This window comes from Fukomys damarensis, unplaced genomic scaffold (assembly GCF_012274545.1).
Source record: "Fukomys damarensis isolate Sample0158 unplaced genomic scaffold, DMR_v1.0_HiC HiC_scaffold_19, whole genome shotgun sequence".
Lineage (NCBI taxonomy): Eukaryota > Metazoa > Chordata > Mammalia > Rodentia > Bathyergidae > Fukomys > Fukomys damarensis.
In genome coordinates, this window is record NW_022900931.1 from 28265346 (window position 1) to 28289926 (window position 24581).

At 51.0% G+C, this 24581-nt stretch overlaps 1 protein-coding gene across 1 annotated transcript in view; it reads left to right on the top strand.

Annotated features, from left to right (window-relative positions):
- Cracr2a (calcium release activated channel regulator 2A) overlaps positions 1–24581 on the top strand; it is an 88673-nt gene that overhangs the window by 53364 nt on the left and 10728 nt on the right. Inside the window, exons 9-15 of the mRNA XM_010611579.1 lie at positions 81–152; positions 3169–3214; positions 5636–5742; positions 8961–9294; positions 12420–12552; positions 16748–16829; positions 16900–17014. Coding sequence (XP_010609881.1) covers positions 81–152; positions 3169–3214; positions 5636–5742; positions 8961–9294; positions 12420–12552; positions 16748–16829; positions 16900–17014 — 889 coding nt within the window. The remainder of the gene's footprint in view (positions 1–80; positions 153–3168; positions 3215–5635; positions 5743–8960; positions 9295–12419; positions 12553–16747; positions 16830–16899; positions 17015–24581) is intronic.

Here is a 24581-nt window from a genome sequence, read left to right on the forward strand (position 1 = left end):
AAGCTTCCTGTCAGTTGGCACAGTGGAGCCGCTCCCACCTCCCTCCCCACGCCCTCATCTCTCTGTCTGCTGCTCCCCAGGGAGGTGTACCGCGTGACGGAGAGTCTGCAGCGGGAGAAGTCGGGACTCCTGAAGCAGCTGGACTTCCTCAGGTGGGTCAAGCGTGTCCAGATGCCTCGGGCAGAAGGGCACTGGAAGTCAAGAGGTCCCCAGTGTGTGGTTGGACCGCGGAGCGCCACTCCCTTGGGTGTTTGCTGAGCTTAAACACTCGCCCGCACCCCTGTACAGTTTGTGCTGTTTGTACAGCTCCACCTCAGTCTTGTCATCTTGCATGGAACATGCTCAGGTCAGTCTCCACCTGGCCTTAGTGAGCAACTGCTCTGGGCCCACTGTACTATCTCCTTGTCTGCAGCCAGACTGCTAGGTGGGTAGAGCGGCTGTTAGGACAGGAAGTAACTGTGAAGGAAGCTGGCAGTAGTAACTCCCTACAAGCCAGCAGCTCCTCAGTGAGTCAGGATCGAGATCCGTGGCTGGCTCCCCTTTGTACCCAGCCTACTCCACTCCTGTTTTCGGGATAAGTAAACAAATCGCAAACAGCAAACAGCACCAGGAAGGAGTTTCCTCAGCTTTCTAATGCTCGCCGAAATAAATTCAGAGTTCACTGATCTGGAATGTGCTAAAAAACAAAGGGAGTCTTGTGGAGAAGGAGGGAATTTTCAGTTTTGCAGATGAGGTCCCACAGTAGGGCCAAATCCGGCCCTGCTGATCACCTCCTGGGGAGTAGAGACACAGATGGCCCTGGGTTCAATTGTCTGGAATCACTTCCTAGGTCCGATCCAGAGTTTGGGGGCTTTATGACGCCCCTGCGTGGATCAGTGAGGAGCGAGCGGGCAGCAGGAGGGCTGGGCAGTCACCTTTTGACCGTGGAAAGACAGTCTTGGTTCCTAGGCAAGCTTTCATATGAGGGAGAGAACTGGATTATGAGGACAAATTATTTATTCGGTTTTCTTTTTATCTGTTGTACTTGGAAGAAAATAAAGGGGCCGACCCTAAGAGAATGGCGAAGCAGCACTGCAGACACTCTGGGCTTCTTCCTGGAGGCCGGACTTTCTGTGCAATGGTGGGGTGACTGGGCAGAAGCTGAGATGTCAGGATGGAGGCCACGAGGGCGGCTCCCCCAAGGCAGTGACATTCTGGGAGGCAACTGTGGGGGGGTGTGGGCGGGGCAGGCGGCAGTGGTAGGGGTCAGGAAAATGGCTGGAAGGTGACAGCAGCACACGAGCAGGGGCAGCTTTCAGGGTCTGAGGTTGGGAATACGGACTGTGGGGCAAGGGCTGCTGGGAACCTTCGGCAGATGATGCGGCCAGCTGGGGTCTGAGCTTCCTCACAGTCACAGACCTCTGAGAATTAGACAGTGTCCGACAGGCCGTGACCTGTGAACAGAGACACTCGAGGCATTCCTATGGCTGCTGCAGTTTCTACCTGGCTGCATGAAGCAGGGACAGCACAGACCTCTGCCCCCGGAGCCCTCGCCTGGACACGGGGCTGCTGACTTCCCCCACCCCGGGCAGTTCCTTCTGCACGAGGGTCTCCGGTGATCCGCTGGGCTTGTGGAACACCTCAAACCCCTTGACTCACCTGGAGGTCTTCCCTGAGGCCCCTCCTGACAAGTGTCCCAGAGTGAATGCCTGGACCCAGGACTTCCCAGTGAGTGGCTGCGTTGTGGTGACCAGAGCCTGGCCTCCACGGGCTTCCCTTCCCTTCCAAAGTGTGGACTGGTTCAGAAGCTGCCAGTCTGAAAGTCACTGAGTCACAGAGCTGCATGTACTTTGTGGTCTCCAAATCTCTTGCGTTAGTGGGTAAGACTCAGCCATTCGCTGGCCCACTCCCCACTCACACTGCCTTAGACCTCCAGCCCCTCCTGGCCTCAGGCTTAGACTCCACCAGAAGCCATACCCTGGAGCTTGCCAAGTGCCAGTCTGGACCAAAGTGGGGGACTAAGCTGGGTTCCTACAAAGGCCACCCTGCCCACCCTGTGCCGGGCTCTGGATTGATCTGTCCGTCGTGGCTCCTGAAGGGTTCCTCTAGCGTCTGTGCTCTCTCTCCTCCAAACCCACTGTCTTATTCCATACCTGACCCCTGTTGTCTTCACTTCTCTATCTGGCTGCTCTGCATTTCTTCCATCCCATGACAACAGAACTTCGAGAAGCCACTTACCTTCCCTGTCTCCATGTCCTTCCTTCACACTCTCTACCCTCTAGCCAGGCTTTCTGGCCACTGTCCCACTGAAACAGTTCCTGTCCACTCAGCCATGACCTCCACCTCACTACAGACACCGGTCCACTCGCGGGGTCCCACTCTTCTCCCCAGAAGTCACCTCTCAGTGCAGCATCAGGGGGTCCTGTCAGAGCCAGAGTCAGATCGTGACGCCCTCTGCAATGCGCTCCACACACACCATGATTTCCTATGTCATTTGGAACAGAAACTGAACTTCTTCTGGTGATCCGGGAAGCCATCAATGGGAAGGTTTCTGTCAGCCCCATTTCCTCTTCCTTCCTCTCTTCAGTCCGCTCCCTTTGAACATCCCACTTCTGTTCCTCAGGCACACCAGTTGTGCCCAGGCCAAGCTTCACCTTGCTCCCCTCTGCCTGGACCACTAGCCCACAGACACTTGCCCGCCTTTTTTGTCACCCCTCGGTCTCTATTCAGATATGGCCTTATCGGCAAGGCCTTCCCTGGTCATACTGAGGGAAGTCGCCTCCTCTTTGTGTCCCTGCTTTATGTTTTTTGAAGCAATGGTCCCTTAAGTCCCCTAGGCAATTACTTTGTATTTTGTTCATCAGTGTGTCCCCAAGAGCCTGGCAAGTGCTCAGGGGCCCTGAGTGGAGCCTGCCTGTGTGCTTGAAGGAACGCTTCATATAGAGGGAGTCCCACAGCAAGCCTTGGGGAGAGCGCCCCCTAGTGACAGGTGCCGTGCACGGTCTTGCGCGGCTGCAGGTGTCACTAGGCCATGCAGGCTCCCTTCCTGCCTGAGCGATTACAAACCATCCTCTAGTTAATCACTGCTCTGAGGGAAGAGACTCCACACGCTGGTGAGGCCTTCCACGCTGACCTGGCTGCTGGATCTGTGGACGTGTATTTGAACAGCTTCCCCTTTTCCACCCACAGGGAGAGGAACAAGCACCTCCGGGATGAGCGTGATGTAAGCTTTCAGGTCAGTGGCTGGTGCTCCCTTTGGGGTGGGGCAGTGGGAGACAAAGCCAGCAATCCATGAGCAACAGATCTGTGCCAAGGCTCCTGAGATTGTCCCAACATGGGTTGTGCTTGGTCGTTGTGTGGGTGCAGGGCAATGTGCTGTGTGCGGTGACCGGAGTGGATTTCCATGAAGCAACACACTTTCTTCGTGGTGCAGCAGGAAGACGCCTCTGGGAGGGCCATGCCTTCCTGGCTGGGAGGTAATGGTCCCATCCATGAGGTGGCACATCTGAAACCCCACTCTGACTTAAGCCAAAATGCTCAGCTTTCTTTTCATTTAAATTTTCACCTCTTGATGAAAATCTTGCATTTTTTACACAGTCATGGAACACATTAAAAATGTGCCTGTAGCTGTTTACATAGTTGATTTTATGTAAAGTTTTTTTCCACTTTATAGAGACTCCTCCTCTTGTGTACCGGAGCTCCATGCCTGTTTACTTCTCCAAACAGCTGGAGAGACTTTATTTATTTACATGTCTTCATTGTGGGCCACAGAGAACAAAATCTAGGATCCTGTGTCCTCTGCCCATCTTTCCCTTTACCAGGACTAACTGGGTGCTCTGAAGAAAGAAATGTGGGGGCAGGATGGGTTGGTGTGGCTTCCTGCTATGGGATCATCGCAAATAGCTGTGGGCCCGACCCTGGACAGGTCACTTGCAACCATGATCCCTGCTGTCACATGAGGAAGGAGGGTCCTGGCCCTCTGCTTCCCCATATTATAAGGGTTTCAGGGCAAAGCTGTTGTGAAGAGGGTGATGTGCACTGCACCCTTGTCTGGACAGCAGCCTGAACATGGTTGGCCTCAGGCAGCTAGGTTGCCCTGATTTGGGCCTTACTGGGGACCCCTGAAACGTTACCGGAAACCTCTGCAGTAGGCTGCAGTCTCCTACTCAGTATATGACCCAGGCCTGAGGAAAAAAAAAGTAAAAGACAGAACTAAGAAAGACAGAAAGCAGGGCCAGGATGACCAATGCTGGTACAACTGACACAGGTCCTGGCCAGGCCAAGCCACTGATGTTTACTGGTGATCACTTGGGGTAGAGGTGAGCTGTGTGCAAGGGCAGGGCTGCATGTGAGGATGCGCAGTTTTGCGGTTTCTGTGGAAATTGAGGTAAGCAAGGCTCGTAAAAGCAAGACAGCATTCTCAAATTAGGAACAGAATAGACAGAATATGTGGATGTAATTAGAAACTGGCCTTCTAGCTAGAAGGTTTTCGTTACGGGAATGGAGGTGGGTGCGAGTTACTCTGAGCTCGGCACATAGGCTTCGGCCGGACTCACTGCTGTAAACAGCCTGTTGTGTGGTTCACTCATTTCTGCCTGCGCTGGGCAGAATCAGCATTGCTGTCCAAACTACCAGGATCTGGGAGGGCGGTCACACTGCCTTGGATGTTGCCACCAGCAGCAAGCGTTTCTGCTGCCCACCGCTGTGCACCACCCAGGTGAGGCTTAAGCCTTCACATGTTTGACAATGACAGTGGCTATAACTATTTCAGAAGTGACTCCAGCTTTTTTTTTAGCTTTCAAATGTCATCCTAATCCCTTTACTCACTTCCTTTCACCTGCCAAACTCATTCTGCTTTGAAAGGGAGACAGAGTGAAAAACTCCAGTGGGGACTGAAGAAAGAGGCACAAAGTCCTACTGATAGAGAATATAATCACAGATTCATCTGGAACCATTAAAGCCATAGCTTCAGGGGCCCTGGGAGGCTCCAACTCCTCCTTCCCTCCTTAGAGATCATGGAGAACCACCGAGTGACTAAGGAGATACTCCTTCTGCGATTTGACCCTTTCCCCTCCCCGAGGACATCTGTTAGGGAGCCTTGGTGGGGGGAGTTAAGGTCTGGCTCCACAGATATCGGAGCCATTTATCCACACCTAGGCTATGTCCCCCAAATGCTGAAAAGCTTGCAGTAGCACAGGAGTTGGACAAGGCCCTGGGCCACCTGGCCTTCTGGGCTGCACCTTTTTGCATTGTATCCAGGGCTTTGGAAATAGAGAGACTGGAGCTACACAGATGAGAGTGATTTAAAATGCATGGAAGCTTTTAATGCCAATACATGTTTTTTCTTATGCGTGAAGCATCTACCTCTTCTTTGTTCTCTTGCAAACCATCAGTGCCGCTATGAAGAGTAATAAGGAGGGCCCAGGTTCTGCACTGGGTGTTTGTTCCTTGGATTTGATTACGAGAAAGGAGGTGGAGGAATGGGGGGAAGTGAAAGGGGAGAGTGGGTGAGTGGTAGCCGGGAGCTGAACACCCTGATGGCTGGCTTCGGAGTCTGGATACAGCCTGACCAGGAAGCAGGCGTGCTGAGCCTTGTTCTCCTCAGACACTGGGGTCAATGCACAGGCATTCATCCGGGGCATTTGTCTTTCTGCAGAAAGATAAGGCAGCCCAGGCAAGCACAGCTGCTTCCAGGGCAAGCTGGAAGCAGAGATCTGGCTCCGTGATCGGCAAATACGTGGACAGCAGAGGGGTCCTTAGAAGGTAAGTCGTCACTGCCCATCCTCATTCTTCTCCTCCTGCTTGGGAGTTGGTCCTGGGCTGCGGCTCTGCAGGGGGCTTCTCAGGTCAGCTGCTCTCACTGCCTTGGAAGCTTGAGGGACGTGACCCTCCCGCAGAATGTCATCCATGCTGGAGGGAGACACCAGGAGGAAACTCCAGGGCAGCTGGGGTCTTCTGAGGCTGCCCGTCTAGTGTGTGCTGCAGAGAGGGACCCGAGAGTGTTGTGGGTGCCGGAGCGAGAGGAGAAGCCCTGGGAGAAGGGTGGGCAGGGCTGGGACTATGCTGCCTGCTGAGCAGAACAGATGCACCTGGCTTTGTCAGAAACCGGGCTATCTTGACTATAAAGGGTAATTAAAGATTCTCACTGGATGAATTCTTTTATAGACACTACTGGGACTTGTGCTTGACAGGTCGTCTCACAGATCCATCTTTAGCTCAAATACAACATGATTTGCCACTGTCGGACAGCTCATGACTGAGTTTGAGGACCCATTGTCAGCTTGTGGCTCCTGCAGAGACAGCGCCCCTGCCCTGTGTGTGTGGCAAGTGCTCCGCCCACACGGCGGGCACAGACAGGTGGAGGCCCTGAGGGGTCAGACCCAGGGGAAGGTGTGTGACCTTGCTCCTGTGGAAGACTGCGGGCATGAAATTGAAAAGTGAGCAAAGGAAGTGACTTTGGGGGTGTGAATCAGCTCCTCAGGATCTGGGTCTAAGCATCATAAATCCCATCTCTAAATAGCTGAATAATGAGCTACATCTTGGAAGCCAAGTTTCCACAGTGGTTGTTGGCCTGTTGGTCCCACCGCACTGAATGTGTCCTTGATTGATTCAGCAGGCACTTACTGATTGCCCATCTGTGCCAGGCATTCTTTTGAATTTTACGAAGACTTGTAAGATGAGTTGGACATGGCTCCCACTGTTGATGTCTATTATTAAACGCTCATTTAATACTGAGGTTATCTGAGGCGGGGGATACGTGCCAGATATGTGGAGTGAGTGCCTGAGTGGACCCATCTCCCCTCATGATTTAGCACTGAACAGAAGAAACAGATAGTAACCCAGTCAGCGATGAATCGTGAGCTCCACACCCTGATACAGGCTTGGCAACAGAGGCTGCTCTCTCTACTGCTGCCAGAGAGCATTTGGTGGCAAAACCGAAAATGAACTTAGTCAGCTAAGCAGAGGGTATTTCAGAATGTCAGCAGTGCTTAAGAACTTCCCAAATAAAAAGCCAAGAAATGTTTCCTCTCAGAGCCTATTTAAGTGGTTGCTTTGTTTCTGATCACAAAGACTTTGGGAAAGCATGCTGCGTGTGTGTGGGGAAATATCCCTCTTGCCTGGGCAAGTGTGGTGAAATGGGTGGGAGTACGAGTCACGAGGCAGGTACCAGGCTTGCTGGTGTAGAGAAGAAGTGTGCTGGGAAGAAGCCAGCTGGCTTTTATTTAAAACTGTGATTTTTATAAGTAAAGGGAAAGGTGTTTGAATTGCTACAAATCTCTTATTTTATATCATGAGATCCAAACAAATTCACCATCGTTGTGAGCAAGCACCACATCTTAATTGATCTTTCAAAATCGCAATTAACCTTAGAATGATGGTGGTCGCAGTTGGTTTTCTTTTTCCTTCCTATTATTGGTCCTTAGGACCAATATATAGTATAAGGGGGGGTCAAAATAAAGGGTGTTTCTGTGTACCGCATGTTCTGTCCTTCGCTAAGTCTTTTTCTGCCTTGGTCCTGCCACCTCACTACTTCATCTCTGTTGCATTTGCTTTTCTAATCTGTGGGATGTGTGTGAGAGAGGGGTCGGGGAGACAAGCTTGGACATAAGGTTCTGCCATCCTGCCTGTCAGACTTCCATTGCCATTCAGAATTCTCAGCCCATTTTTTTCACAAAGACCTAGAAGGATCTCCCTTGCTCAGGAGGGTCGGTGAAGCCTTTGTTTTCCAAACTTCCTGACAGCGCCACCTGTGCCTGATGTCCATCCTAGGGACCGGCTTTCCCCCCTCCCAGTGCTCTTTTTTGCTCTTCCTGCTCAAGTGGGCCAGGAAAAGAACATGTTCTCAGGCTTCTGAGACCTTTTACTCCTGATTGTGACTTCTAGGGACAGAGAGAGAAAAGGGAAGGGAGAAGAGGCAGATAGATATCCCTCTGGCCCAGGGCGCATGCTCACTAGGCACAGCTGTCTCTGAGGAGCAGACGCCTGCTGTGAGAGGATGGGGTCCCCCCAGAGACACAGCACCCTGCACTGCGGAGGGTGCTGGGTGAACACGCCTGCGACTGTGCGTCATTGCAGTTGGGCCACCTTTGCAGTTTTTTGTTTCCTCAGTGAGAAAGTCTGATGCTGCGGAGCGGAGGTGTCCTACCCCAGTCACAGTTTATGAGGGCTGGTGCTGGGGCACAGCAGGCTGCCTGCCTGCCAGGCGTGGGCTTCACTGCCTTTACTTTTCCTTCATAGCCCTCTCTGAATTTGTAAAACTGTATTCATTTTGGTCGTTAATGCCTTCAACCTCACATTAGCTAACTTTCCATCTCTGTGACACAGTACCGGAGAAGAACAACTTACAGGAGAGAGGGTTACTTTGGCTGAGTTCCCTAGGTTCCAGTGCATGGTCGTCAGCTGGCTCTGAGGCAGAAGCATCATGGCAGAAGGATGTGGGAAGGAGAGCTGATTCCCTCCCGCCACGGAGGCAGAAGGAGGGAAAGAGCCAGACAGACAGGGGCTGGGCAAGACAGAGCCTTTGTCCATGGCTGGCTTCCGCTGAGGCCACACCGCCCAGCAGCCCACTCAGCTGGGCACCCTTTGCTGGGTGAATCGCTGCCGAGGTTGACAATTTCCCGAGCCAATTGCCTCTTAGACCCCAGCTCAAGACTGCTTTGGGGATCAAGCCCTCAGCGGGTGAGTCTTTGTGGAACTTTTTGGATCCAAACCCTAAGAGATTCCCACTGAGCCCAACATGCATGTGGACAGGGCCTGTGCCTGTCTGTCCTGGCTTGGCCTTCAGTCGTTGTGTTCATGATCTTCACATCCTCATCACAGGCACTTAGTGTTTAGGAGGAATCAGCTACAAGGCTGGATCAGTTGTTCTCTTTCCTGCTTTTCTCTCTCCTCCAAAGGCCTGGCACTCTGCAGCTATCTGTCACAAAAGATACTCTGTAATGTAGGGTGTTCCCCCGATTTGTGGTTTCTCATCCTGACAGCCAGTCGGAGGAGGAGGAAGATGTGTTCAGCATTCCGAGGAGGAAGAGCTCCCTGGGCCCGAGTGCGTATCCCCTCACAGAAGAGGAGCCAGGGCCGGGAGAGCCAGGGGCTGGGGGTCCACGCTGCCGGGCTCTGCGCAGGATCATCTCCATCGAGGAAGACCCCCTGCCCCAGCTCCTGGACAGCAGCCCCAAGCAACCACTGAGCAAGGGCCCAGAGCAGGAGGGAGTCTCCCACCAGGGGGCAGAGGGACCGGTCCAGCAGGCCCTGTCCTTGGCATGCTCCCCCTCGTCTCCCCGAGAGCAGCCTGTCGGGAAAGAAGCCCTCTGTCAGGTAAGGGCCCACCTGGTCTGCATGCTGCTCCATGATGTGCCCCCACAGGGCACCCAGGAATTCAGTGCAGTGATCCTGGGATGCATTACCTTCGATTCTTCCAGAGGCCTCCTTTCCCTGCTTGGCTGAGTGTTAGGGGATGAGACTTGGGGCGATTGATGAATTCTCCCAGTAACCTCTTCTGTGGGCCCCATTCCCCACCCTGTGCTCTTTTCCGACTCAGATCCAAAGCACTTATTGAGTGACTACTTAACACAGGCTTTCTCTGGGCTCATACCCTGAAATGTCAGATACTTTCAAAGCCACACATGTAACTGCTCTCAGTAGGACTAGGTCCTGCTGCAAAGTGTATGCACCCTCATTTACCTTGGTTCCAGCCAATCAGCCTTCAGCACCAGCTCTCTGCATGCTCCTCCCTTCAGAGAGACTGCTCCCCTGCCAGGCCTCCCTGCTAAATTCTGGGGAGACAGGAGACCATATAGATTCTTCCTCTGGCTCCCTCCTTTGTGACCCAGGCCCCCAGCTTCCACTTGCCCTTCTCAGCATCCATGACAAAGGTATAGGGAGCTCTAGCCCTGCACACCGTGCAGCCCGTGGAACTGAGCCGTGGCCACCATGAGTCTCCCCTGGCCCTAGCTGCTGGTTCCTCCTCCTGTGAGCACCCCAGTGCGAGGGGGAGGTGGAGAACTGGAGCATCCCTCAGGTGGCTGAGGCAGCATAACATGGCCTGTAGCTCCTCATCTGCTGTCCCCAGGAGCCCATGCTGCCGTTTGCTGGAAACAGAGCCTGTGGCAGAGAGGAGCTGTGGCTTAGCGGAAGCCACTGCCAGGGTCAGAGAGGGTCTGCCCGCCAGGCCCACACACAGAGGAAGAACTGAATAACAGGAATTGAGAATCAGAATCCGACACCCTTTAAGCCAGCACTCCTGCTTGCCACACTTTTCCCAAAGGAAACAACCAAGACCAGATACAGATTTAAATTAAAAATGTGTTCATTTATGATAGCAAACCATTGAAACAATACCCAGCCATAAGGACATAAATTGTATTATTTAATAGAATAGTATACAAGTGTTGAAAATTGTATTTAAAAACTTTAGTGACCAAGGAAATATGTATACTTTATTATGTATGATAAAATAGGATTGAATTATATATAAAATGATGATGAAATAGGAGAAATTATACAGGGTTATATATGATTGTTATATAAGATAGTATACAAATTATATATATTTCAAATCCCTTTAAATAAAAACTTATATGTTTACATAGAAACTCTACACAAAAACATATTTATAGTAAATGAAAAAATCAGGAAAAATACATCAAAATATGAAAAATGACCATTTCAGGGTGTTTGAGTAGATTATGAAGAATTATTTCTCTCTACTCCTCTGTAATTCTGCAATTAACAATTAGGATGTATTACTTTTCCTTTTTTAAGTATTTAAATTTAAAAAGGCACATCAGAGGGAGGGCGAGCATGATCCCCACCCCACCTGGCCCCTGTGTCACTGTCCCTGGGAAGGCACAGCAGGCTGAGGGCCTGGGTGGAGAGGGGTGTGCTGCTCTCCCAAGGCAAGACCTACTAGAGGCTGGGCCAGCTCTGTTGGCTTTGGGGCTCTGCCCAGGGCAGGGCAGTGGCCACAGGGCTGAGAACTGGGCACCTCCATCACCAGGACCCCTCATCCACCCTTGGCCTCGAATTCTTCACCTGTGCCTCTTCCCAGCACACGGCAGCTTAGTTTCAAACAGATGACAATTAGAGATACAGGCACAAGAGACAGGCAGGGCACCAGCATCTTTGTGCATTGCATGAATAAAGAAAACAGGGCAGGGGCATCATTGTTGAGTGTGGGCTTTAAATTGTTTTTTAGTTTAAATTCTGTAGTTGACCTTGAATTCCTTCCTAAGTATTGGGTGCAATTTTGTTTCTCCACAAAAGCCTACTAATGATTTTTCTCTGAAACTAAGTACTGCTAACATCAGCTGCCACTCCATTACAGTATTTGCTCAAGGAGAGAAGATAATTCCCCCAAATCCATTCTTAAATAGATGTCAGAAAGGCTCCTCTACCAGCCAGTGCTGAGCTGAGCCTGCAGGCAGGACTTGAGTGAGCAAGCACACTCTCGGGAGGGGACAGCCACCAGGCAGAAAGAAGGGATCCCCACCTCCTTACACTGTGTCCTACTCACCTTGTGTCTTTGAGCAAGCCCACCCCATCCTGGCTTTCTGCACTGGCCCCTGTGGCTCTGGGGAAGCTTCAGTGAACTGTAGGAAGCCACAGCTGCCCCTGGGAAGCCACGGTGGCCTCTGGGAAGATGCAGTGGCCTCTCAAAAGCCACAATGGGCCCTGGGAATCTGCAGAGGCCTCTGTGAAACTGCGATGGCCCCTGGGAAGCCACGGTGGTCTCTGGAAAACCACAATGGCCCCTGGGAAGCCACGGTGGTCTCTGGGAAGCTGCGGTGGCCTCTGGGAAGCCACAGGGGCCAGGCATCACTGCACATTCCAGATTCCTGAATGAAGACCAGCTGGTACCCAAGGAAGATGGCCAGAAGCTGAGGAGATAAGAACAAGAAAGCTATATCAGGGAGGCAGGACGGGCCTCCATTCCACTCCAGCTTTCAGTGACAGGGCAGTAAAAACGGCTTCTCAGCCCAGCATGGATGTCTCTGTCCATGATGCAGAGGCCTTCTCTCTAGATCTCCTTCCTAGGAATGCCCCAGTGGTGCTGTCTACCTGTGGAATCACTGCCTCCTCGAAGCTGCTCTGTGTTTCCATGGCACCTCTGCTGTTCTGCCAATAGCTCTCAGAGCCTTGTGCTCCCATGATTGTATACATACCTGCCTCCTCAACTTCCCGTCAACCAGGGCCTGCCTCCCCACCCCAGGATCACAGCAGCAGCAATGCATATTGGTGGTGGCTGTTTCTATACCCTCTGCTGTGAGAAAGAGCTGCTGTGCTTGGAGCCTAGTGCTAACTACATTCTGAGCCTGGGGCGGCCTCCTTGGTTTTGGGCTCCCTGGGACCACAGGCTGGACAAGAACAAGGAAGAGTTGTAACAGCAGCAGGGCCTAGCGGCCATCCCGACAGTGGCCAGACTGACTGTCTGTGATCCACAGGTGGAAAGCTTGCCCTCCACTCCAGACCGGCTGTTCAAAATCGTGTTTGTGGGCAACTCCGCCGTGGGGAAGACGTCCTTCCTGAGGAGGCTCTGCGAGGACCACTTCTCCCCAGGCGTTGCAGCCACTGTGGGTGAGTCCTCACCAGGGAGGGTTTGCAGACCTGGAAGGGGCCGTGGTGCTGGCACGTGGGGTGCTTGTGTTGGCTGTGCTCAGTGCGACAGTCGTGCAGGTGTGTGTGTGCCAATAGGGCACAGCACTCTGGATAGCTTCTTTTACTCACCAGAAGTCACCTGCCCTCCGTCGCAGGCGGGCTAGGTGACAGCTGGAATTAGGTGCAGAAGCTCATCAGGCTCAGTTGTGAGTATGGTCACTGCTAAATATGGTCCCACTCTGTAATAATATTTTGTTTAAACAGAGGCTTTGATTGCCCACCCACAGTTGTGCATCGCATTGGAATACGTGGCAAGGCCCAGGGGCACACTGGCCTTTTAGCCTCCACCACTCAGCGTCACTCATCAGAAGATGTGCCGAATGGGCACTGTGCTCTGTCTGACCGAGTGATGGGTCCACTGTGCTCAGTGTGTTCGTGTGGGCCAAGTGTCGGCTGAGGGCTTTTATACTCATCATTCAGTCTGTCTCCACAGCCACACTGGGACAGGGTTATCAAACTAAGGCCCAGAGCAGTCAAGAGGCTTGCCTACATTCCGGTCCCCCCAAAACACACCCGCCATCCTCTTCCCCAGTGTCCCTGACAGTAGTGGGTGTTTGCTCTTCACCCCAGTGAGAGGCAGGGATCCTCGTGTGCCTCAGGAGACGGCAGAGGTTGGTGCTGACAGGAGAGGCTGCTGAGGCCTGGGGACTTCACAAGTCCTGGGTCCTCATCTTGGCTCTGTCTCTATCCTCGGGATGACACAGTCTCTCTGGGCTTCGATATTCCTTCATTTGAAAAATGGGGGCTTTGATCTGGGTGCCCAAGACTGCTTCCAAGCCTGGGTCATGGCATGTCACCTTCCCAGTCAGGCTGCCTGAGAAACGGGACGAACTTCCCATGCCCTCTCCCTTAGGGAGACTCCCTCTTCCTTCTCCCACTTGAACTTTCCATGTTTCTCCTGCCCAAGGCCACCAGTTCCTGTTCTTGCTGCTGGGCCTTTTCCTGTCCTGCATCCTCTTGTCCCCTCCCGTTGCACCCCTTTAACAACAGACTAAGACCCCACCCTGCCATGGCAAAGCCTCAGGGCCCTGAAGGAAAGAAGGACAGCCCTGAGCCAAACCTGGAGAAGTGGGGCCTGGTCTAGCCTTGAGCACTGAGCACCGTGAAGGGCAGGTGGCCAGGCCTGCTCTGGAGGCCCCAGCCTGGCACTGGCGGTTTGTGGTGGCAGGGGCCTGCATGTGTGGACACTCCAGGTGTGGCCCTGAGGACTGTGCTGACGGGAGCGGTCCGTTCACTTCTCCAGCGTGTGGCCCTCATAAGAAGGTTCTGAAAGAGGAAAGCACACTAATCTGCACTTCCCGGGGCACCAGTTATGGAAGCACCTTGAGGTTCTGTGTCTGGAGCACCACTGATTGTACCACCCGCCGGCAGCTGCTTAGCTCAGTGTCCCTGCCACAGCTCTTGCCCTGCCTGTCATGATGTCATGAGGAGCCGTCACGCAGCCATGGCAGAAGCCTTCGAGGGAAGGGCGCTTGCAGGGGTCCTGACCCCTAGGGCCAGTGCAGCCCAGAGGAGGGCAGGCCCTGGCTGACCGCTCACTCCCATGGCCAGGGCTCTATGGATCCTCGCTCTCCCAGGTCCCCATGAGAACTTGGTTACCAGGACTTGCCTTCTGTGCCGTGCTGGCTGCTTTATCCCAACTGTGAGCCAAAGCACTGTGCCTGCTCCTCAGTGATGGTTCCTATGGAGCACCAGGGCTGGAAAGATACACACGTTCAGTGGTAAAGGAGAAAGCTGAGGCCCACAGCAGGCTGATAATTAGGAGCTACACGGCCCAGGCCTGGGGCTCCAGGTCCCAGCTTATTCCACTGCCTTGCACTGGTTCACAACCTCCCTGCTTTAAGTCACAGCCCGGATCCGGAGTATTTCTTCCACAGCATCTCTTGGTAGAATGTCCTCCATCCTTTCTTGGCCACCAGAGGGTTTTGCCCACTTTGGCCTGTCCACTATACCGCACCTACCCCACAGCCTCTCACTCCTCCGCAGCCTGCCGTGCGGTGGCCGGGCTGTCTCCTTCAGGATGGCCAGCGTCCACCAGCCCAGCAGCTGGCACACCACACTTCTGGGACAGCTGAAGGTCACCTGGATGTGACGATTGATGCTCTCCCTGAAATGGAAGGTGGTGGACACCAGTTTCCCCCCATCCTTCACCTTGCTTCTGTTTACAGAAGAAGAAGGTGGACCTTGGAAGGCAACCACGCTGCCGGTCCATGGTGGATCCTGGGCAGGAATGCAGAGCTCAGGTTCCTGACGCCCCAGTTGCTAGGGGGAGGCCTGAAAGCCTCATGATGCGCTACACTGCTCCCTTGGGCTCTCGTGTCAGTCACAGGTGCGCTGCCTGCCCTCACCTCCCACATCCTCCCGCGACACAGGGCTGCGCCACTAGGCCCTGTAGACATACATATCTGCTTCCTCACCTTGAGAGAGTCCCCGGCTGCCCCACAGCAGGGAGTACCTCCACCCTGCCTGCCACCTGCTCTGCTCCCTGTGAGCCGAGTGGCACTGAGATTAGCCGGGGACTGGAACAGGCCCTGCCCACCTGGCTGCCTTTCCCTGGCTGGTTTCCGATCAGGCCCCGCAGGGTGCTGACCATGACTGGCTTTCTCCTGAGTGCTGCTAGAAAGCAGGCAGCCCTTCCCTCCAAGAGCACAGGCTCATGGGGCTGTCTGCCAGCTCGCTGATCCTTTCGATGGGACCACTCAACCCTGGCCTTCCTGGGGGGAATGAAGCTGCAGGGAGCCTCAGAGCTGGTTTTGCAGCTTGCCACGGCTGCTGCTGCTTTGTCCCCCTGGAGTGTGTGTGTGAGTGTGTGTGCCTGCGTGCATGTGCACATGTGTACAGATGGCAGCCCTCACATCACATCATGGGGACACTGAAGACGGAGAAGCAGCAGATGGAAATGCTGCAGCAGTGGAACGTTCTGCTTCCTTCTCGGCTGACAAAACTGTTCTCATCCGTGGCCCTGGTATCTGAAGCCAAGGGCCTCCAGTGTCCATGCTGGGCCTGCCTCTGCACATGGTGGCCCTCGACCCTCCTCCACTCTTGGCTCTTCATGGGGCCGGCCTGGTGGCAGAACCTGGTGATATTCCCCATTTCATGCCTCTTCCTAACCATCTGATCTCTGCTTCTGTCTGTCCCCATGCCCTTGCTGGTCCTGTTCCTGAGTCTTCCAGGAGGGGACTCCACAAGCCTTTCAGAAGAGGGTTTGGGACACCCTGCAGCTCTGCAGTTGGGTGGGAGCCTAAAGGGAGAAGACTTGTGTAGCATCCATCTTGCATGTGTGAATTTTCTTACAGTCACAGGGAGAGGAACGTTTATGTCAAAGAACCCATGTCTAGGCCCTTTACTCTAAGGGCTAAGGGCTACTGTGGGGTCCAGAATGCCCGTTGCTGACCTTGTCCCTCTTTTTGGGGAAGATGATCCCAGGGAGGGCCACACCTCTAGAAAGTTGCTTGCAGTGGCATAGTGATGGGCCAGGGGTTCTAAACCTATCACAAGGGCATAAACTACCTCCTCCCTCCTTCCTCATCTTCCACATGCCTGAAGATTGGCTTCTGGAGGTCTTAAAGCACAGTCCATCCCCCAGAATGTTTGAATTTTACACTTGATCCTAGCCAAAAGGCCAAGAAGCGATGGGGATGTTTGAATTTTATTAGGAGAACTTTGAAAGGATTTCAGCCAAAGGAAGAGAGAGAACAAGGGAGGGAGAAGAAGAGGGAGGAGAAAGGAAGGAAGAGAATGAGAGCAAGAGGGAGGGAACAGCCTGGGCTGCGTTTGCTCACCCTTCTGCTCCTGTGAGGAGGGGAAGCCTTGAAGGACAGCAGTTGTCTGCACTGACACGTGGCTCTCCCTCATGGGATTGGACTTGACCTTGTATGGTGTCCATCGACAAGGCCCAGGCTGCTCCACAGTGCAAAGCCTGCAACCGAGAGATGCTGAGTGAGTGAGAGGCAGTACCAGAACTTGGGTCCAGGGCTCTGTGCTTCTTCCCACAGTGCCTCCCAGGACGAATGGGCCAGCTGTCGCCTGGGCCTGGCACAGCATGGGACTGAGGCTTAGAAGGGAGGGGGCCTCCTGCCCAGGGAGCCCTGATGACAGGCTTGGCCCCTTGCAGGTATCGATTACCGAGTGAAGACGGTGAACGTGGACAACTCTCAGGTGGCCCTGCAGCTGTGGGACACGGCTGGGCAGGAGAGGTGAGGAGCCGTCCCTGAGGTCTGGGCTGTGGAGCAGGCCGCTCAGGCCTGACGATGGCCTCCCTGGCAGGTACCGCTGCATCACCCAGCAGTTCTTCCGGAAGGCTGACGGCGTCATTGTCATGTATGACCTCACGGCCAAGGAGTCCTTCCTGTCGGTCCGGCAGTGGCTCAGCAGCGTAGAGGTGAGCTGGCCCTTCCAGCAGCTGCATGCCATCTGCCCTGCTCCTCTCCCTCTGGCTCTCACCTTCCTGGGCCTAAACTGAGGCAGGTGTTTGTGAGGGAGATCCTGGCACCAGCTGATGGGGGTCAGGAGTGTGTAGACAGGCGCTGCCCCTGTCCTCCTGGAGAAATGTACAGGTCACAGGGCTGTGGTCTGGGTATCAGTTGAGACACAGGCTGAAATATGACCCTCACTGTGAGGTACAAAGAGCAGGACTTAATCGGACCACAGTATTTGGGAGGTGTGGAAAGAAGGCTGTAAGGGGTGCACCCCAGTCCAGAGGGACTGTGGCTGCACAAGAGGAGGAGGAGAGGCCTGAGTTGGACGCCCTGGCTTGCCATGCACCATGCACCACCTTGGATGCTGCAGAGTGAAGAGAACCTCACCAGATACAGCTGTCCATCATGAACTCCCCAGCCTCAGAGCAGGGAGCCAGACGAATCTTCTTTACGAAAGTCAGCCTATGGTGTTCAGTTATGGCTACAGGCAGTGTCCTGAGACCACCAGTAACTGTATCATTACAATTGCTATGAGGGAGGGGCCTGGGCCAGAGTAGAGGCACAGAGTGGGTGATCACAGGGCTCCCCTGAAAAGAAAGCAGTGTGTAAACTGAGTCATAGCCAAATCCTTCCTCCTTACCTTTGCTTCCCAGTCCTGCATCTCGATGGCTCCTGTGGTCCCTGCTGTGCCCTGCCCAGAAGCTTCTCTGTGCAGGGTTTGGGGCCTGTTTCCCAGCCCTCCACACACCCTCCAGGGGAGTGATCTATAAAGATCTGGGCTCCTCCCAAAGCCAGAGGCCTGTGCAAGGCTAGAGTAGTGATCTCCTAGATCAGGGCCCTGCCCAGCTGGTGCTCAGCCAGGGCCACAGGGGTACATGGACTCACTAGAGTTGCTGACCTCTTCTCACTTTGGCCCTGAGACCTAGGACTTCCCACCAACAACTGTTTTTGTGTCACTTTGACTGGCTGGGCCATTCTCTGCTATTAACTGCATCGTTCTTATTACCAAGAAAAATAAGGAACAGAGTAGAAGCCAGACTTCCTTTCTGATTATAAATTCCACTTATTCTGTGGTGTTTAAAGAAGAAAAATGGAAACCCAAAGAGATTTAATCATGGTCGAGATGGGCATGTTTCATTACTGCTCTGTGGGTGCTGTGTCCTGGAAAGAAAACAAAGGCGCTCGGTCCCAGCAGGGACGAATGCTGGGTTCTGGGATTCGGTGAGCACAAATGCTTTGTGAAGCAAGACCTTTCCCGTGGGTTATCTGAAGTCAAGGGTTCTGCCCAGATTCCTCTCGAATGGCACTTGAAAGCAGTATGCTCCTTTAAATCCCCAATTGAGACTTGTAAGAAGCAGGGTGAGGAGAGCCAGGGTAGGGAGGCTCCCGTAAGGAGCAGCGCAGAGCCCTCGCAGAGGGGAGGCAGCGTGAGTGGCGCAGAGCAGGCACTGTAGCTCGGGGGGTGAGGCTCAATCCCAGTAAAGAAGCAAAAAGTGTGCTTTATGCCCAGTAGCACTTTACGGTTTACATATGTTTTTTTCATTAAATCTTGTGCTACTTCCTCTGCAATGGTCACTGCCATTCTATTCTACGGACAGAAGTTGGCTGTCTCATATAACCTGGTCTTTCTCAGTTCCTATGATGCTGCACTTGTAAGTAATCTCTTTACTTTTTTTTTTATTGGTACATTTCAGATATACATAATGATAACATCCAACATAGCAAATTTGTACCTATATATATCTTGCTGCTGCTTTTTTTGCCTATTCCCCTACCTTGCTCTCTTCCTCTCTCTCTGTACCGAAGCTGTTTCCATTTTCCCTGATTTTTTCCTTGTCCCTCCTTTCCTTTTCCCCTCCCCTCTCCCTTATTCCTCATCTCAATTGGATATTTTCTTCCCATTTCCCAGTATCAATTGTGCATTTTGTCCTTATTTACACTTTCGATTTCCCACACCAGAGAAACCATGTGATATTTGAACGTGTGTGTCCTATTTATTTCACTTAAGAGTGTGGTCTCAAGATGCATCCATTTAGTTAGAAATGTCTCAAGCTTATCCTTCTCTGGGGCAGGGTAGTACTCCATTGTATTAAAAAAAAAACACACATCCACATCTTCTTTATCCATTCATCAGTTGATGGGCATAAACTGTGCCGCTATAAACATGGGTGTGATATATCACTGTGATATGATGCTGTTAATTCTTTTGGGAAGATACCAAGAATGAGAATAACTGGGTCAAATGGACCTCTAGTTTTAGGTTTTTACATTAATTTCTATTCTGATCTTTATAGCCCCTGGTACAAGCTTTGGGCTTCACTGCTATTCTTTTTCTAGAAGCTTGAGATTCAACATTAGGTTGAAAAAGCTCACTCTTTTTCTGATGTGGGAATTCATTGCTATAAATTTCCCTCATAGGACTTCTTTCATTGTGTTCCATAAGTTCTGGTATATTGTTTTAGCATTACTGTTTAATTGTAGAAACTGTCTACTTTCTTGAACTAGATTTATAGTTACATAACAAATTCTAAAGCAAACCAGAAACGTGTATACAGTAAATAAGCCCTCACGTATGGCAATTTTACCCTCATGGAAGAAAATTTTAAAGCGGTTAGGAGGAAAAATGGAGAAATAAAAGAGGAGGAAGAACTTAGAAGCAAGACTGGAGGAAGATTATGTAAACTTTTGAGAAACTGGGGAAGAAGACAAGAGAGAAAGAAGGAAGAAATAAAAACAAGAACAAACAACTTAAAAACAACAACAGAACAGCAACTTAAAAACTAGAAACCTTTTTCCCACTTATACAAAAATAAGAACAAACAAGAAAAGAACAAAACAAAAAGAAAAGTGTGTCTCTGCTGTCACTGCTGTCACTGGTAGACAAAGTGGGCAGAGTCCAGATACGTGTTGATTAATCCCAGCAAACCAGCTGTAGCTTTACATGTGGTAGTGGATAATCCCAGCCAGCCTACACCTTTAGTTCCACTGAAGTTCAGGCTGGTTTCTGGCTGTGAGACTGGAACCCAGTTTGTTCAGTCTGTATCACCCCGTGTTTCCTGATGGCCTGAACTTGGCTCCTTGGCCTCTTGCCACTTGGCAGCCTCACTCTGACACTGAGAGTCACTAGCTGGAGCTGTCAGCCGGTTGCTCTGAGTTCTGAGCCCCACTGGGACCTCCAAGATGGCTACTGACACTTTACTGGGAATGTCTGAGCCTGCCTGACTCACCAGCCACTGCTCTGTTCCACTGGTGCGTTTCTCCATGGAGGCCTCTGGAGTCGCTAGTAGTCACTGCATCTGCAGGTTCAAGATGCCCCTCCCACACCGTGTGAGTCACAGCCCAGAGAGAAATCGCAGCTCGCCATCTCCTTCTGCATTGAGGCCTCTCTCTTCACTCTCCCTCTAGGCTTCAGTTCTCACTTCAGACCCTTTCCCGGTCCCAGGGGCCCACTTCTTTCCTTCTCTTCCTGACACTGCTGTATTCCAGCGTTTGGACACCAAATCTCAGAATGGCCGATTCTCTGCTGCTCACCACTCCACCATCTTGACTGGAACTTTGGAAACCAAATTTAAGGGTTACTCAGAAATTTACTTAATGCAAAGCACTTCTCAAATTTACTGTGTGTAAAACCCTTACAACTCCAAAACTTTAAGTTTTGAAATATAGTAAATTATCTATGCACAAGACTCATAAGAGTAGCAAATGGTATGGATAAATGTGGAAATTCCTCTTTATGCTTTGCAATTTATGACATAATTTTCTTTCCCTTCTCTGTCATCCATTCCTCCTCGCCCTCCTGGTTTTCTTTTACTTTCTTCTTGTTGGCAGCACCAGGAGAGGCGTTGGGGATCCCTTGGCCCATACTCTTCATGCTATTATCCCTGGAGCCCTGGAAAGCAGGTATATATTCCCTAAAAGTGGGGCAGGGAAAGTCTAATGACCTCAGTTCTAGGTGCTCATCCCTCTTTCATTAGCTCTGCTTGGCTTCTTTCAGTTGTGCATATTGAGGGTACAGCTACAGTTTTACTAGGCAAAAGGCTTTCCTTGTGAAAATCACCCATTTAGTACAATCTAGCACACAAATTTCATCCAAAATGAAGAAATTGAGGCCATAACTTCTCCAAGGCCACCCATTCTTTTCCTAGCCACAGACATTTAATGGTTTGCCATTCTACAATGGGATATATATTGGAACTGGGTCAAGGCTTTCCAGAAGTAATGGAGGTAGATGGAAAAAATCTGTAGAACTGTGCTCTCTGCTATCATTAGGGGTAGTTTTTAGGTCTCCTGCTTGCATAGAGGACCTGTGATCAAGAGAGATAGAGCATTAAATTGGATTTGATGGTACAGGTGAAGAAATCTCAGGAGGTTTCACTACAGCTTGGAGTATAAGTCCAAGCACTATAGACAACTGTTACTGAGCATTGGATATCTGCCTGTGCCTTCTTGGAATGGGACTGACAGCACCATCAGCATGTGCTTGGAAAGATGCCCACGGAAGCCTTGGAGCACCTGGAGGGGTCAATCCACACATGGCTCCGTCAGAGTAATCTGTGTATTAGCTTTTCATGACTGGAACCCAGTACCCAGCAAACACAACTTAAAGGTGCATGATTCTGGAGGTTTCGTCTATGGGAGGCTGGCTCCACAGCAGAACCTCCTGGTGGAAGGGTGTTGCAGAGGACAGCTGCTCAACCCACGGCAGCCAGGAAGCAGAGAGAGCAGGAGGAGCCAGAGAGAGGGGAAGGCTGGGAACAGGAGAGACCCTTCACAGCCTCAGTGACCTATTTCCTCCTAACAGCCCATTTGTTCCTGAGTTTACTGGTACATTTTAGGTATAGAGTGCAGTTACATTCATCACTGGGATCTTGTACCTTTACATGACAGGTCTTGGTTCTCATTTTTTCCCTCTTGTCCCTGCCCTCCCTTCGCCCCCTCCTCCCCTCCCCATTTACAAACACTTCATTTCCATTTTCTCATTTTCTCATATTTTTTCCTTTCTCTTATTACCTTTTCCCTACCCTTTCCACTTTCCCTACACCTTTAGCCCTTTTCTTCCTATTTCACATTGTCAATTGTGTCATTAGCATCTTATGTATCATTATAGTTTTTTATATCAGAGAATCTATTTGGTATTTACACATGTGTGACTTATTTATTTCACTAAGGAGTATATTCTCAATATGTATCCATTTTCCTATGAATGACTCTGATTTCTCATTCTTTATGGCTGAGTAGTATTCCATTTTATAGAAGAACTACATCTTCTTTATGCAGTCTCCAACTGATGGGCAAATGGGCTGTTGCTAAGTTTTGACTATTACAAACGGTGCTACTATAAACATAGGTGTGCATATATCACTGTGATATGATTCTTTTAATTATTTTGGAAAGATACCCAGCAGAGGGATGGCTGAGTCAAATGGAACCTCTAACCCCAGCTCTTTGAGGTATCTCCATATTGATTTCCATAGTGGTTGCACCAGTCTGCACTCCCACCAACAATGGAGAAGGGTTCCTTTCTCCCCACAACCCTGCCAACATTTGTTATTGTTTGATTTCTTGATAGCAGCCATTCTTTGTGGGGTGAGGTGGAATCTCATTGTTGTTTTTACCTTCATCTCTTGAATGACCAGTGATGTGGAACATTTTTTCATATATTTACTTGCTGCTTTTACCTGTCTGAGAAATGTCTGTTCATATCAGATGCCCATTTTTGAATCAGGTCTTTATATTTGGCGGGGGCTGGTCTTTTTGAGTTCCTTATATATTCTAGATAATAGTCCTTTGTCTGAGGAGCAGCTGGTAAAATTTTTTCCCGCATTGTAGGCTGTCTTTTAGTACTGTTGATGGTTTCTTTTGCAGTGCAGAAGCTTTTTAATAAGATGAGATCCCAGTTCTAACAGCCCATTTGGCTATGAACTCATCATGAGGTTAGTGCCATCATTTAATCCCTTCTGTGTGCCCACCTCTGAAGATTGCTGCACTAGGGATCAATTGGGGACTTTGGGGGACACTTCATATTTCAATAAAAACAGTAGGGGTAGATAATTTGTAGTTTGAGTTGTTCTTTTCAAAAAATTTTAGCAAAGGGTATAAACTCTCAAACAGTCATTCTGACCTTGGATAAATATGAGAATCTCCCGAGTAAAACTGATACCAGTTATACCCTCTCTCTCAATTAGAAGATTCAGGGCCTAGAAGAAAAAGTTAAATTTCCTCAGGTGTTTTTGATTCTTAGCCACCATAGTTCCCAGCCCAAACAAGGGCTTTTCAATATACCTTGGAGTCTTCTGGAGCTTTGTTTAAATGTGGATGGATTCAACAGATCTGGGCTGGGGGCCGAGGCTTAGCAATTTTAACAAATTCTCAGGGGAGACGGGCGCAACTCATCCAAGGACCATCCTGTGAGTAACAAGGCTCTAAGTCATTCTCGAAGACATCCATGGCCCTTTGCCAGAAACTTGCTGAGCTTGCCCCTCATGCCCAGCACTCACCAGGTGCTCCAGGGGACCCAGTGGATGGGTTGGGAGTTGAATTCCACTTGGTGGCATGGGGTTTCTGGCACAAGTGCAGGAGGCTGCATCAGGTGGTGCGGTCTGTGTTGAGGTGTGGGACAGCAGCATCAGCAATGCAATTATTCTCCTGATTCCTGAAGAACAAAGTCATTCTGCCTTGGCAACCAGCAATCACAGGTGTCAGGTGATAGATTAAAACTTGACATCTAATTTGATTTGAGGGGAACTGAAAATAATAAGCACTTTATATGTGTGGAGCACTTTATTTTTCCAAAGAGCTCTGAGCGCTTTACCAAATCCCTTGCCTAGGAAGGAGGATAAAAAGCAAGCTTTAATAATAGTCTTCATGGTTCTGAAGCCTTATTATTAACCAAATGGTGGCCAGCTGTTCTCAGTGCCCCTTTCTTCCTCAACCTGAAAAGCAGCACAAGAAAAAAGGGCTGAAATTGCCGTACACGGGAAAGACTCTTGAATGAGGTTATGGTGCGGGGGACGACAGATGCTGGGGAGGCAGAGAAGTTCCCTGGGAGGGAAGTTCTTGCCATGCCAACTCAGCCATTTCCTGGCCGTTGAACCTCGGCTAATCAAACTTGGAGTTAGTGGAGCGGACACTGGAAGACTCCTTCTGGCATTGGACTCTCTCAGGGGGCCCTGGATAGAGCAGAAGTATGTGAATGAGGGGACCCTTCAGGTCCTTCCAGCTCAAAGGGAACCAAGGTCATTCCATGCAAGAGGATTCCTGCAGTGTTTGTTGTTCGTTACTGTGACCAAATATATGGTATGAGGAATGCTACTTACAGAGGAAAGTTAACTTCACTACAGTGAAAGAGAATCAAGGGCACGGGAGCTCTGTTGGCTGTGGCACAGCATGGTGGATCCCACATGGAAGAAGTGCGTGTGAGGAAGAGATCACAGTGCCAAAGCGGAAGCCACAGGGATGGGGAGGGGCTGGCCTACTCTCCCCAAAATAAGCAGGGTCCCAGGAGAACCACCTTAATTCCTTCCAAAGGAA